The 12,469-nt window shown below is 38.9% G+C and overlaps 1 protein-coding gene across 1 annotated transcript; it reads left to right on the forward strand.

Annotated features, from left to right (window-relative positions):
* Positions 1-1,104: 1,104 nt before the first annotated feature.
* Positions 1,105-12,251, forward strand: LOC104269690 (phosphatidate phosphatase LPIN1-like; the record flags this gene model as incomplete). The annotated part of the gene is made up of 6 exons (XM_009875279.1): positions 1,105-1,296; positions 2,638-2,733; positions 3,685-4,019; positions 4,359-4,478; positions 5,629-5,736; positions 12,113-12,251. Coding segments are annotated over exons 1-6 (990 nt in total), but the record flags the coding sequence as incomplete, so codon positions are not given.
* Between the last annotated feature and the right edge of the window lie 218 nt (positions 12,252-12,469).

Raw genomic sequence — 12,469 nt, forward strand, 5'->3', positions numbered from 1 at the left:
CATCACTGGGAGTTTTAGCATTGCCTACCCTGCAGTTGTCCCTTGTACTACTGGCCAGGTGATGTAGTACAGCCTGGCTAAGAAGTTGGATGAGAGGCATACGCTTTATACTGAGTGCACAGGGACTCTGCTGAAATCGGTATCTTAGAACCTGCAAGAGGTGTTGGAAAAATGCCGAAAACAATAGGTGCTGGAGATCTGTACTGTATCTGCTTAAATTCATCCATATTTTGAGAGCTCTTAAAAAACTTGTTGAACTTGTAAGTATGTCTTAAATACACATACTATCCTGTCTAGGGGACTAAGTGTCTTATTGGATCACAAATAGGATGTGCATTAACAGAGCAGATGCAGGAAACTAAATGCTAAGTACTAAATAAATCCAGGAGCAGGGGAAATAAAGCCAATTACTTCACCCATCAACACATGCCTCATTTTTAATAAACCTGCTAGTGCTAAAAGGCTGTTTTAAAATGAGAACAGTGAAGTTGCATTAGGAAGCACTCTGAAGTCCACATGCTCTGGATTCAATATGGCTTGTCAAACCTTAATGCGTATCTAGTGTGCATATGCATTATAATAATCTTTTAATGGGAGAAATCTCTTTAAAGTGGGAAAATAAGTCTTTGACTTCAGTATAGTGGAAAATTAGATCTGCCTAAAAACATTCGCTTGCCCTGCCCTTAAAAGCCTGTAGAAATAGTAGGAAAAGTATATTTGGTGTTGAAGGCTCAGTAAATGATGGGAGAAGAGGTTATTCTGGAAGTAATGCTTTTTTCCTCAGAGATAATTGGAGACATTTATGAGCTGCAGTCTGAAAGTCTGACAGTGGTTTTGATTGCAACTGATCTTAGGAGCTTTTGAAAGTTGTTACAATTCTCTGGCTTACAAGGTCTCTTTTGCTCGTGTCTTTTAATAGCTCTCTACAAACATGCATCAGCTATAAATAAATTAGGCAGGACATCCTGCTTCTATGTGAAGTTGTTAATTTGTGAAAGAGGAAAACACCTCACTACTGGAATCTCCATCCCTCAAATGTCTCTAAAATATAAAGCAGGGATCAAAATCTTATTTGTTCTATCTTTTGCCTTTCAGGTCCAAACCATGAATTACGTTGGACAGTTAGCAGGGCAAGTGTTTGTAACTGTGAAGGAGCTCTATAAGGGACTAAACCCAGCCACATTGTCGGGATGTATAGATATAATTGTTGTACGTCAGCCAGATGGAAATCTTCAGTGTTCCCCTTTCCATGTACGCTTTGGGAAGATGGGAGTTCTACGTTCTAGGGAGAAAGTGGTAAGAAGTTTGACGATTTTGCTATGTTCTGTCTGTGGGTTAACTCTAATAGCATGAAAGTCACTGAATGTTCTCTGGTATTCTAGTCAAGTGTTTCTTTAGACACTCTTTATAAAGTGCTCAGATTGATGCAAGTTCAATTAAAATGGTTGTTATCGATTTTCACATTTCAAAGCATAGCTTATAAGATACTGACTATAATAAAAGCAAAATGACTCATGAAGTTTGTAACATTTATTCTTGATAAAGTAAAAATTTGAATTTGCTAATTTCGGTTTACACTAGATTTTATTAGTGACTGCATATTAAAACCCCTTTATTTAATGTATTCAATGATAGTCACAATAAGGGAGGTAATAATAAGGTAGTATTTTCAAATACCAGAAGGTTAAAGTTAATTGAAGTTAGAAAAAGCAGTGTGGGCCTTGAGATAAATCTAACCAAGCTGAATGGCCTGGCAACATGATATCAGATGCGAAGTTGCCAGTCAGTAATGCACAACATTATTTTAGGATACATGACAAGATTATTTTAGGAAATAATTTGTAATGACATACAAATGTATGGTTTTAATGTAGCTATAACTGTTTGGCAGAAAGATACTAATATCAATCATAGACCTTGTTCAATTCTTACATAAATAGAAAGGAATTCCAATACTTAGGATAGATAAATGTTGAAAATGTTACTGTCCTGATCTATCCTGTGTCCTGAAATGTAACATAAATGTAGACTTGTCCAAGTCTCCAAAAAAAAAAAAAAAAAACAGTGAAAATAGAATTGGTGGCAAGAATGGTTCTAGGCAAAGAGAGAGATCCTCTTGAGAAGTGCAAATGGTTGGGACTGTATAGCAGTGAGTTAAATGTGAGGAGTTGTGTCATGAATTGTGTTGAGATTCTAAAACCATTTTTCTTATTTGTGCTTTTCATAGCGTAAAGAGAAGTCTGTTTAATGTGTTTGAAAAACAGCATATTAAGAATTTGCATGTGGAAGTACTTCAAATTTAGGTTATGAATTAAAAGACCAAAACCATTTGTGTGGTGAGAGAAGCATTCTGAATTACATTCAAAAAAAGATTTTCAGGGCTTTATATAATGGCTGTACACCTTACAGAGCAGAGGAGTAAGATAGCAAGTAGCTGAATGAGGTGGAAAAACATTTTGACAGTTGCTGGACTTGTGAAACGATGAGGAGAGAAACAGAAATTCACTATGTTTCTTACAAGGTTTGCTACACTTCCCTGAGAAGCATTTGCCTAGTGACCGCAGTAGGAGACTGAACAGGAACTGCATACCTAAAATAACTTCCTTTTCACATGAGATTATATTTATTTTCTTCTAGGTTGATATAGAAATTAATGGAGAGGCTGTAGATTTGCACATGAAACTAGGAGACAATGGAGAAGCCTTTTTTGTGCAGGAGATGGATAATGATCAGGTAAGAGCCAAAGCTAATCTGAATTTGTTAAAAATTCAATGCCTGCTCTTCAGAGTCAGTTTTGAGTTTAGGAATTTTGCTGGAAAACACACCTTTACCCATTTTATAATTTTGAAAGTTTCTGGACAATTTTCTGCTGTGAAACGATACTATGGAATTACTTAGTTTTCTTCATTTGGAAGAATTTAAAGAAGGTAACCACATGACTGAAAAATAAATTATAGTTTGTGTGCATGCCAGTGTATGAAGAGAAATGACAAGTACGGAGTTCACATGCTCTGAAGACATGTACAGCAGGTTAATATGTCCATGGGACCTGTTTTTTTGCAGAAACCTTTACTTAAGACACATGAACTCAGTAAAAGTACAGTAAAAGTGTACACGTTCTGTAAATCTCTGTGTACGCATTCGTCTCTGTATCTTTATGTTTAAATCTTATGATCTTTAAATTTTCTGGGTGGTAATAGTTATTTAGTGACTGAAAACTACTAGAAATATTAATCTCTCTCTCTCTCTCTCTCTCTCTCTCTCTCTCTGATTGAATAAGAAGATGTGTGTGTGACTTACTTTTAAACCGCTGACCTATCTGAGTTCTGTCTGTTATCTGACTTGTGGAGGAGAATTGGATTTTACAAACTGTTCAGATTTTAAACTAAGATTTTGTTTCTGCTCTGTATCTAGCATCACATGGATGGAGACTCATGTCATAACCTGGCCAATATTAGATGAACAGATGATCTTCTTTTATTAAAAGTATTGTTCCTGACTTTTCTAAGGAGATACAGCTATGGAACAATTTCCATATGCTGCAGGATCATGCTGAGCATCCAGATGTCTAATCTTTGCTACTTTTCTGAGGAATAAATTACTTAGATTTTGGCAATTATGCATAGATTTTAGAACCAAATGGAAGAACTAATATGTTGTGTGATTTGAATTTTTCTTCCTCAGGAGGTAATTCCTTATCATCTCTCCACATCTCCCATTCTGTCTGAGGGAACTACTTTAATGGAAGCTCAACTGAAGCGGAACTCCATAGACAGGATAAGGAACCCAGACACGAATGCATCGTCACAGGTGCCACCCCAGGCCCATGGATCCCAACCTTCTACTGAAACATCTCCAGTCTGTAGCTCTGTGAAAAAAAGGAGGAAAAAGAGGAGAAAGTCTACACATAAAATAGACAGCTTAAAAAGAGAAGACCTTGGAGATACATCAGAAGATGAAGACATGTTTCCTATAGAGATTAGCTCAGAGGATGAAAAAGAACCTTTGGACAGTTCAAGGTGCTTCTGGGTTAATGTTCTGTTCCTTAACTTATAACAGTAATTTCTGTCTAAGGCAGTACACATGGCTGATGAATGTGTTTCTTTAAGAAAAAGCTTTGCGCCAGAAGGCTGTTGGGAATGTTAGTAAAAAAATGATGGAAAAGACATTGAAAACATAAGAACAATCCTCCATCATGCTGTGAGCTAGAAGGTGTGAGTCAGATAACATTTGTTGATCTCTTTAGTTTAGGTTATACTAATTCTTCTCTGCAGCAGGGTTTTTTTTGTTATCTGAAGAATACGCCAGTTCAGTAATCAAGTATAGTTTTCAAATGTGTGGTCTTTCCTTATACCTAGGATCCCTGTTCCAGATGTGTTTGTTGATGACGTAACTGACATAAAGGCTCCTCCAGTTTCTACATTTTCTCAGTCTTCATCTTACCCTTGTTCAGATGGAGAATGGTCCCCTCTTCAAAGGTAGTTTTTCTGATAGTACACTTCTAAATAATCTTCCTTTTTCCATTAATGTTTTATATGCTAGTGCTATATGAAGTCTTTCTAAAAATTTTGGTATCAATCATGGTCACCGTCACCTACTAGATGAATGCTTTCTGTATTTGAAATCAGATGGTGTAGCAAACCGTCAAGTTAGCTTTGTTCGTGGTTCAACAAATGCAGGTCCACGAATTCTGAAGAATATTTATATTTGTTAATGTCACTGTTTGCATATAAATACTGTAGAGAGGATGATCGTTTTGTGAAATCTGAATCTTTTCCTGATGCATACACCTGGTAATGAGTTTGGTGAATGCAAGTATATAAATCTTTAGTACTTTGAGGATAATCCTTTTAAGAACCTGCAGGACTGGAGTTGATATATAAAAGTAAGACTTTTTACATGAATAAAAATATGAGTTTTTTATGTCTCTTTCAAAGCTGATCTATTGTATTGCACAGTTAGATAGATATGAAATACTTACTGTGTGGAAAGAACACATATGGTAATTTGCTTACTTTTTCCTGTATGTGTTTGTGTGCTTGTGTTTACTTCTGATGTTGAAATAGATCAGTTGGAACCTCCCTTCTTGCATCTTTGGAACATTGTCAAAAAGGGACAGTTTTTGCTAAATGTGCATTGGATTATAGTTCTCATGAAGTCTCCGTGTGCGTGTGTGTGTGTGCGCGTGCACGTGCCCCACGTCCTCCACGCAGACTGTTGGAGTGGAGCAATAAGCACAAGGCCTTGTCTTATTGAAGAAGTCTCATCTCAGTGTGCTGTCTCTGTAGTTGAGGGGCAGAGGAAGGGAAAGTGAGGAGGTTATTTCAGAGCAAAGGCTTAGTTTAAACGTTGTGAATTGCATTCTGAAAGAAACTTCTCCGCTGACTGTGAAGCTTAATGTGATTTAGCTTCACCAGTCTGGTGACAGCATGTGTCAATACTCTGCCCCTTCGATGGCTTTTTCAACTGTGTGTTCTGTTTGTTTCTTGATTGCAGTAGTCTGGATTTTGAAAACTCTAGATGTAAATTCAGCATTCACATAGCTAATGCACAAAGAGCTTATGTTAATCAGCACTTGTGAATAATGACACCCTGTTTTTCTTTCTACCAACATGCTGTGCTGTCCAGTAAGCCTATAGATTGCACAGGGCAATCCTCTCTTCTCACTGTTCCAGCAGACGGAGGTCTATCTAACTCTTGTCCTCAACAACCTTCCTTCTTTTCTTCTCCAGACAGGTAGAATAGTTGTCTTCCCTCTTTTCTGAGCTGCTCATTAATCCTTTTAACACATATATACACTTAACACATCAATAGTATGTGATTTTCATTGAACTTATAACTGCACTTACTGCTAACCCAGATGCTTTGAAAGAAAATGACATTGAAAACCCCTTCCTCTGTTTGCTTCTTTGTGAGCATTGGCTGGAGGTAAGTTACATTGATAAATCATCCACTGAATGAATACGGCTCATCAGGCCAATGAAAACCTGTGTTAAGCTCAGATTGATTAAGATGATCAAAACAAAGGGAAGAACTTAGCTAGTGCAAATTTACATTATTCTGATGACTGATACTTCTGTGTGGCTTTTTACAGTCAGTGTCTATTTTAGTGACGTTTTTATCCCGTGGTTTTCTGGAGTTGTTTGGTTGTGCATAGCTTGCAAAAGTAAAAGCAAACAAAAGCCTTGGAGATTAAGTGAACAATTAAGTGATTAAGTGAGCAATAAGGAGTGCAAAACTTGAAATAAGAGGAGCCCAGTACCAAAAGAGAACTTCTCTTCCTTTGTTCCCTGGTTTGGGGGAGGGGAAGACTTTCTGTAGGTTGGGTTGCAGTGGGGGAACATTTTGTAGAGCAAAGATGACACAGTAGATAAGGCATCTTGCCTAAGGTTTAGGAGATCCGAACTTAAGCCTTTGCTGTAGCGTAGAATTCCTTTTGACTGTGCAGAGGCAAAAGTGAATATGGACACTTTTTATGATATCTTAAATTCTAGATGTCTCAAGATTCTGCTGCCAGGTGCTTTCCATTAAGTCAGCAGAGATGTTGTCCCACAAGCCTGGACTGGTTCCTGGTGTGCGATAAGCCAATCTTACACTCAGAGCCAAGACATTTATTTATTTCATGTTGGTGCAAAGATGGGTGCTAGGTGTGTGGTGTGCTAGCTTTGCAGAAAAAACATAGGAGCTACAGCCTATGTATTTTGTTATATTATTGGTAAAACCAACTTAAATTTACTCTTACTGTTCAGTAGTCAGCATCCCATCTGTTATCAGTTAGTTATGATTAAATTAACCTCACTCATGCAAATTAGCATGCATGCTCCTCACAAATCTGGGGGACACGTCCTTTCTGATTTGAATTGAGGTGGTGATCAGGATCGCCCCCTGCTGCCGTTACATTTCCCCTGATTACTACAGATTTTACTGACTCCCATGTTTTTTGTCAATCCACCAGTTTTTTCAGAGTCTTCTGGGGCAGTGTGTTCCCTTCTTCTCATTTTTTTTCAGTTCTTCTTCAAGGGTGTAATAGTTAGCAAGGCACGCACTTATACAAGGTAACATGTTTACACAACAAAGCTATTGGTCAGTGGTCCTCCTTAGGAGACCAACACAGTATATCCAACCCTAAGTTAAAGGGCGTCACTCTAACCTAACCATTAACCGAAATGTATGGTTTTACTTAGTCTACAGAAAGAAGTCACAGTGACTTAGTTAAAAAATTTGAAGTCGGTGTCTGAATATGACCTCTACAATTCTTCATTAATGCCAGGGAAGTTTCGAGTAATAATTTAGGATAAATTGCTTATTACTTTTCTCAGCATAGATACCATACTAAGTGCCTAAACCTGGATCAAAACTGATAATGTTGAGGTTTTTCCTGCTTATAGCTCTACCCTCTTTAACCCGTTGCAGCACTAAGTCAGGATGAGATCCTGGGATGTTCAAGGCTGTTCTCCTCAGTGTTTTTTATGGGAAGAAAGGCCAGGTGCGCAGGTTGAGATGGAACATTGATGTGCTCTAAGTTGCTCCATGAACTTTGCTCTGGAGTTCACCTGTCCTGCAGTCTATATATACAGCTAAAGTGCTGTTGTGACTTGTCTGAATAATGCTCTCTCTGTGTCTGCAACTGATTTCCTGTGTCTGAAATGAGAAACTGTGTTATGGCCACCTCAAAGGAGGGTCAGAGGCTCTCAGCTATTGTTCTGACATGTACATGAGGTAGGCCTCTTTCCTTCTGATTATCTTCTGGTTTATTTGGCCTCAGTCAAGACAGGACCTTTTCTCAGGTCACACTCAGGGCTCTCTTTGCTTTCAGTGGGAAACACTGCAAAGATCTTCAGGGTTTGTTGTTGCAGAACTGCCAACTGCAGGCCATGTTCCTTATTCTTGACTTTGGGTTACGCTAAGTGCAATCACAGCTGGTAAGGAATACATTGGACTGTGACACAAATACTCAGCATTTATGGGATATGAATCAGATATGCTAATCTAAATGACTGAAGTTTCCCTTCTTACACAGTGTTGACATGATAGGTGGCTGTAGTTTAATCTGCAATGTCTCAGCAACCTATGTAAGACAAGAGGATTTCAGCTGGGCTGTGTCAGTGCCTAAATTAAGGACGAGGGTGTTGCAGGGTGCAGTTCAGCACAAGGCAAACATCTTGACAGAGTAAAGAATAAAGAACCGAAATGGAGACCTGTGACGAGTGGAGTCCCTTAGGGGTTGATACTGGCACTGGTGCTATTTAACATTTTTGTCAGCAATGGACAGTGGGATTGAATGCACTCTAAGCAAGTTTGTCGATGACACCAAGCTGTGTGTGTGGTCAGCATGCTGGAGGGAAGGGATGCCATCCAGAGGCACCTGGGCAGGCTGCAGAGATGGGCCATGCCAACCTCGTGAAGTTCAACAAGGCCAAGTTCAAGGTCATGCACCTGGGTCAGGGCAATCCCAAATACAGGCTGGGCAAGGAGTGGATTGAGAGCAGCCCCGGAGAGAAGGACTTGGAGGTGCTGATTGATGCAGCGCTTAATGTGAGCTGGCAATGTGTGCTGGCAGCCCAAGAAGCCAACTGTGTCTTGTGCTGCATCAGAAGAAGTGTGGCCAGCAGATCAAGGGAGGTGATTCTGCCCCTCTGCTCTTGGGAGACCCCACCTGCAGAGCCCCTGCAGTACTGGATCCAGCTCTGGGGCCCCCAACATAGGAAGGACATGTTAGAGTGGATCCAGAGGAGGCCACAAAAATGATCAGAGGGCTGGAGCACCACTGCTATGAGGATAAGCTGAGGGAAATGGGTTTGTTCAGCCTGGAGAAAGCTCTGGGGAGACCCTATAGTGTTTTTCTAGTACCTCAAGGGCGCCTACAGGAAAGCTGGTGAGGGGATGTTTACAAGGGCATGTGGTGGCAGGACAAGGGGCAGTTGTTTTAAACTAGAGCAGGGTAGATTTAGATTAGACATTTGGAAGAAGTTCTTTACTATGAGGGTGGTGAGGCACTGGAATAGGTTGCCCAGGGAAGCTGTGGATGCCTCATCCCTGGAAGTTTTTAAGACCTGGCTGGGGCTTTGAGCAACCTGGTCTAGTGGGAGATGTCCCTGCCTGTCGCATGGGGATTGGAACGAGATGATCTTTAAGGCTCTTTTCCAACACAAGCCCTCCTGTGATTCTGTGATTCAGTGATTCTATGATTTTGAGTCTGATCTATGGATGTATTTGCAGGATACTGTCATGGGGTTACAGATTCTACACCCTCTTGGTGTTCAGCCTTATTGACCCCTGTTGCAAGTGTAACATTAATTCAGGATTTAATTTCACCTAACAGAGCTTCAAAAAAAGAACTAAAGAAACGTGATTGTGAGTTTTATTAATCTTCCGTCTCATTTTACTTTGGTGGCACTAGTTTGAAGTGAATGGCAGCCAAAATAGTCTCAGTGCAGGTAAAGGAGACAACATCTGGCATTACATACGGAAGCAGAACTACACAAACAGAAAGTATACAAATGGGACTGTAGTAGGCATAATTGGCATTTGTGTCCAGAAACTACAGAGATTCTGGTTGCTATTCCCGAAGGCTGTTAGATCTAGAGTGTTAAACAATACTGGCATATGAAGAAAAAAATAAAAGTATTCCTCTCTAGCAGAAAACCAGCTCTTGTTAAGGCCATCAACCCTGTATTAATGTTTGTGGGTGGTAAATTCCAGTTTATGTCCCAGATGATTAAGGAACGAGAATGCTTTAGCATCCTTTTATATAAACAAAATAATTTACCCCCTGTTTGCCTCGTGGATGCATGTTTGCAGTCTGATTTGGTCTTGGGCCTTTTAAATTAAGAACACATTGGAATGATAATTCTAGTCTACTCTCAGATTGTGTTAGCATTTGTACACTAATCTGCAAAGAGGAATCATCTGAAGAGAATTCTGAAGATCTAACATTTTGTTACTACTAAATCCCTGTGTTTTATTGTTTACAAAAGTATTACGTATAGCATGAGAATTAAGATGTCTCCGTTGTACTTGTGTTGAAAGTGTGATAGTGTGTCTTTTGTGTGCTTTGCTTTGGAAGAATGGATAGTATTTTGGGGATTAGATGCTCACCCTATTACTAATTTACTATGGTTATACTTGTAGTTATGTCTATGCTGAACCAATAACCCAGATGTGTGCACGGATCATCGGGTACCCTTTTGCAGAGAGAGCCTTCTCAGATCAGAACTTTGCCTGTTTTAACGTACATACTATGCAAGTGCCGTATTTCTGGCATGTGTGTGTCTGGGAATGTACATCATGGTTCTTGGTGCTGAGTAATAGCCTGGGCCTCTTCCCCACTCAATTGTGTGTACTGTGTGGGGAACTGTATTTTCAGGGAAAATTATGGAAAAGGCCCTCCTCCATCAATATTCTCACTGCAAAATGCAGAGGTTCTAGCCCAAACTGAAGCAATGTCTGTATTCTCTCAGGCTGTCTGTCTGGGTAAGTGAACCTGGGATGAACATACCCCAAAGCCCAGGCTGCAGGTTATTTTAAGTAAATAGTAGATATTTTGAAGATTAAAATAAGTGTAGTACACAACTCATGCAGTTGCAACACTTCCTTAAATCTAGATGGTTTAGGTTTAAAGTAGCAGTAGAAGCATTATTGCTTGCTGAGATTTTCTGAAGTGCCCACACTTGTGATTTCCAAGGTTTCAGTGGGCTCTAGATACGTGGAAAATATTGCAAATCCTACAGCCTTTTCAATAGGAGATGTAGAAGTTGTTGAAAAACCCTTCAGGCATTTCTTGAATCTTAGAGCTGGAAAATACTTTTAAAATCACATCATATTGATTCTTTCATCAGTCAAATGGTAGGTTATACCCTAAAGACTAGTAAAAATTTGAACCTCTTTGGACCAAAAAAGACCTTCCACAGTTGAATTGCTTGTAAATTTTATAGTTAGTCAGGTAATATAATTATCTATAGCTAAAAAGTCATAGCATTTGTCCATATTCAAAGTATATCTTACTGCAACATAGATGAAAACAAGCAATAAAGTAGATGACTAGGTTGTTGTTTTCTCAGATATGAAATTCACAGGTTTTTAGAAGCCACTTTGCCTTACTGTGAAGTAATTATTTACCTATGACCACCAAATTTCCTACCAGCTAGCTCCACAAAACTGCCTTACATGGAAAGAACAAAACTTGTTTTGGTATTCAGTTTATCAAGAAGAAGGTGAAGAATAAAATCAAACATGAAGAATGTATACTAAATGTAGAAAGCCTTTTGTTTTTGAGAGTGAAGGTAACTCAGTTTGGACCTTTGATTTAGGAATGTTGTGGATTCTTTTGTTGCTTTTATTTTTTAAATCAGTATTGCATGAGTATACCAAAGACATGCTATGGCTCAGATGAAAAATAATGGACTTTTTTCAGGGAGTCCTGGGTGAAATTCTATGACTTGCATTATGCAGAAACACAGAGTATATAATCTGAATTTTTCATTTTGTCCTTTAAATCAGTGAATCATTACTTCTGACTTGACATCATGTTATTGACTTCACCATATTAAAATTATGCTACAAACTGATAATTTACTAATTAATTATTAAACATTGTGTATTGAGTAATCAGCAAAACAAACAGTTTTGAACTTGGGGGACTCAAAACCTTTGCATAGCTCTACTGCTGGTTTCCCCATAAACATGCATCCAAGAGTAGAGCTGAAAAAGTTAGTAGAAGAAAGTAATCGAATTGATTCCTTAGACTAATTTACTACTTCATCAGGATAAAGCATGTTGTTGATGTGATTTCTGCATTTCACATCCATTATAATATTACTAACATCTATTCATCTGCTGCTAGTGTTACCATCCCAATCCTTGTCACCATGCAAAACCAAAATCCTCCCAAAATATTCAGTCCAGTGCTCTTGTTCCATCATTCAGCTTCTCAAATCCAACTCTGAATGCCAGTTCAAGAGAATGCTGAACAGTTGAAACTCTTTTTCCATGCTTTCTCGCTTTCAGTTGGCTAATGATTACTTAGAACTTCAATGCTGTGGGCTAGTGAAAAGTGCTTGGTGAATTGTGGTTACTTTTGGTTTTCTAATATTTTTTGTTTGTTTGTCTTCAGCCCATTAGGTTCACGTCCTCCTACTCCTAAGAGTGACTCAGAATTAGTCAGTAAACCTACGGACAGAAGTGGACTGAAGGATAATCCCCACATGCACTGGGCATGGGGAGAACTACCTCAGGCTGCGAAGGTATCCAGCGTTATTTGCTTAATTTCTGCTAGCATCTGTTGTGCTTTAATAGGACACATGCTTATTCTATTGCAAACTGCTGAAAAGGGAATCGATCCCGTTTTTACATAAAATTGCAATGTTTTGAATGTAAAAGAATTACTCCTTAGAACGTGCAAGAATGAACCTTGTGCCATGGATATTCTCAACACTGATGATACACGTAGAAAATGAAAAAGTATGAGACA

The sequence above is a fragment of the Apaloderma vittatum genome, unplaced genomic scaffold, assembly GCF_000703405.1.
Source record: "Apaloderma vittatum isolate BGI_N311 unplaced genomic scaffold, ASM70340v1 scaffold27558, whole genome shotgun sequence".
Taxonomy (NCBI): Eukaryota; Metazoa; Chordata; class Aves; order Trogoniformes; family Trogonidae; genus Apaloderma; species Apaloderma vittatum.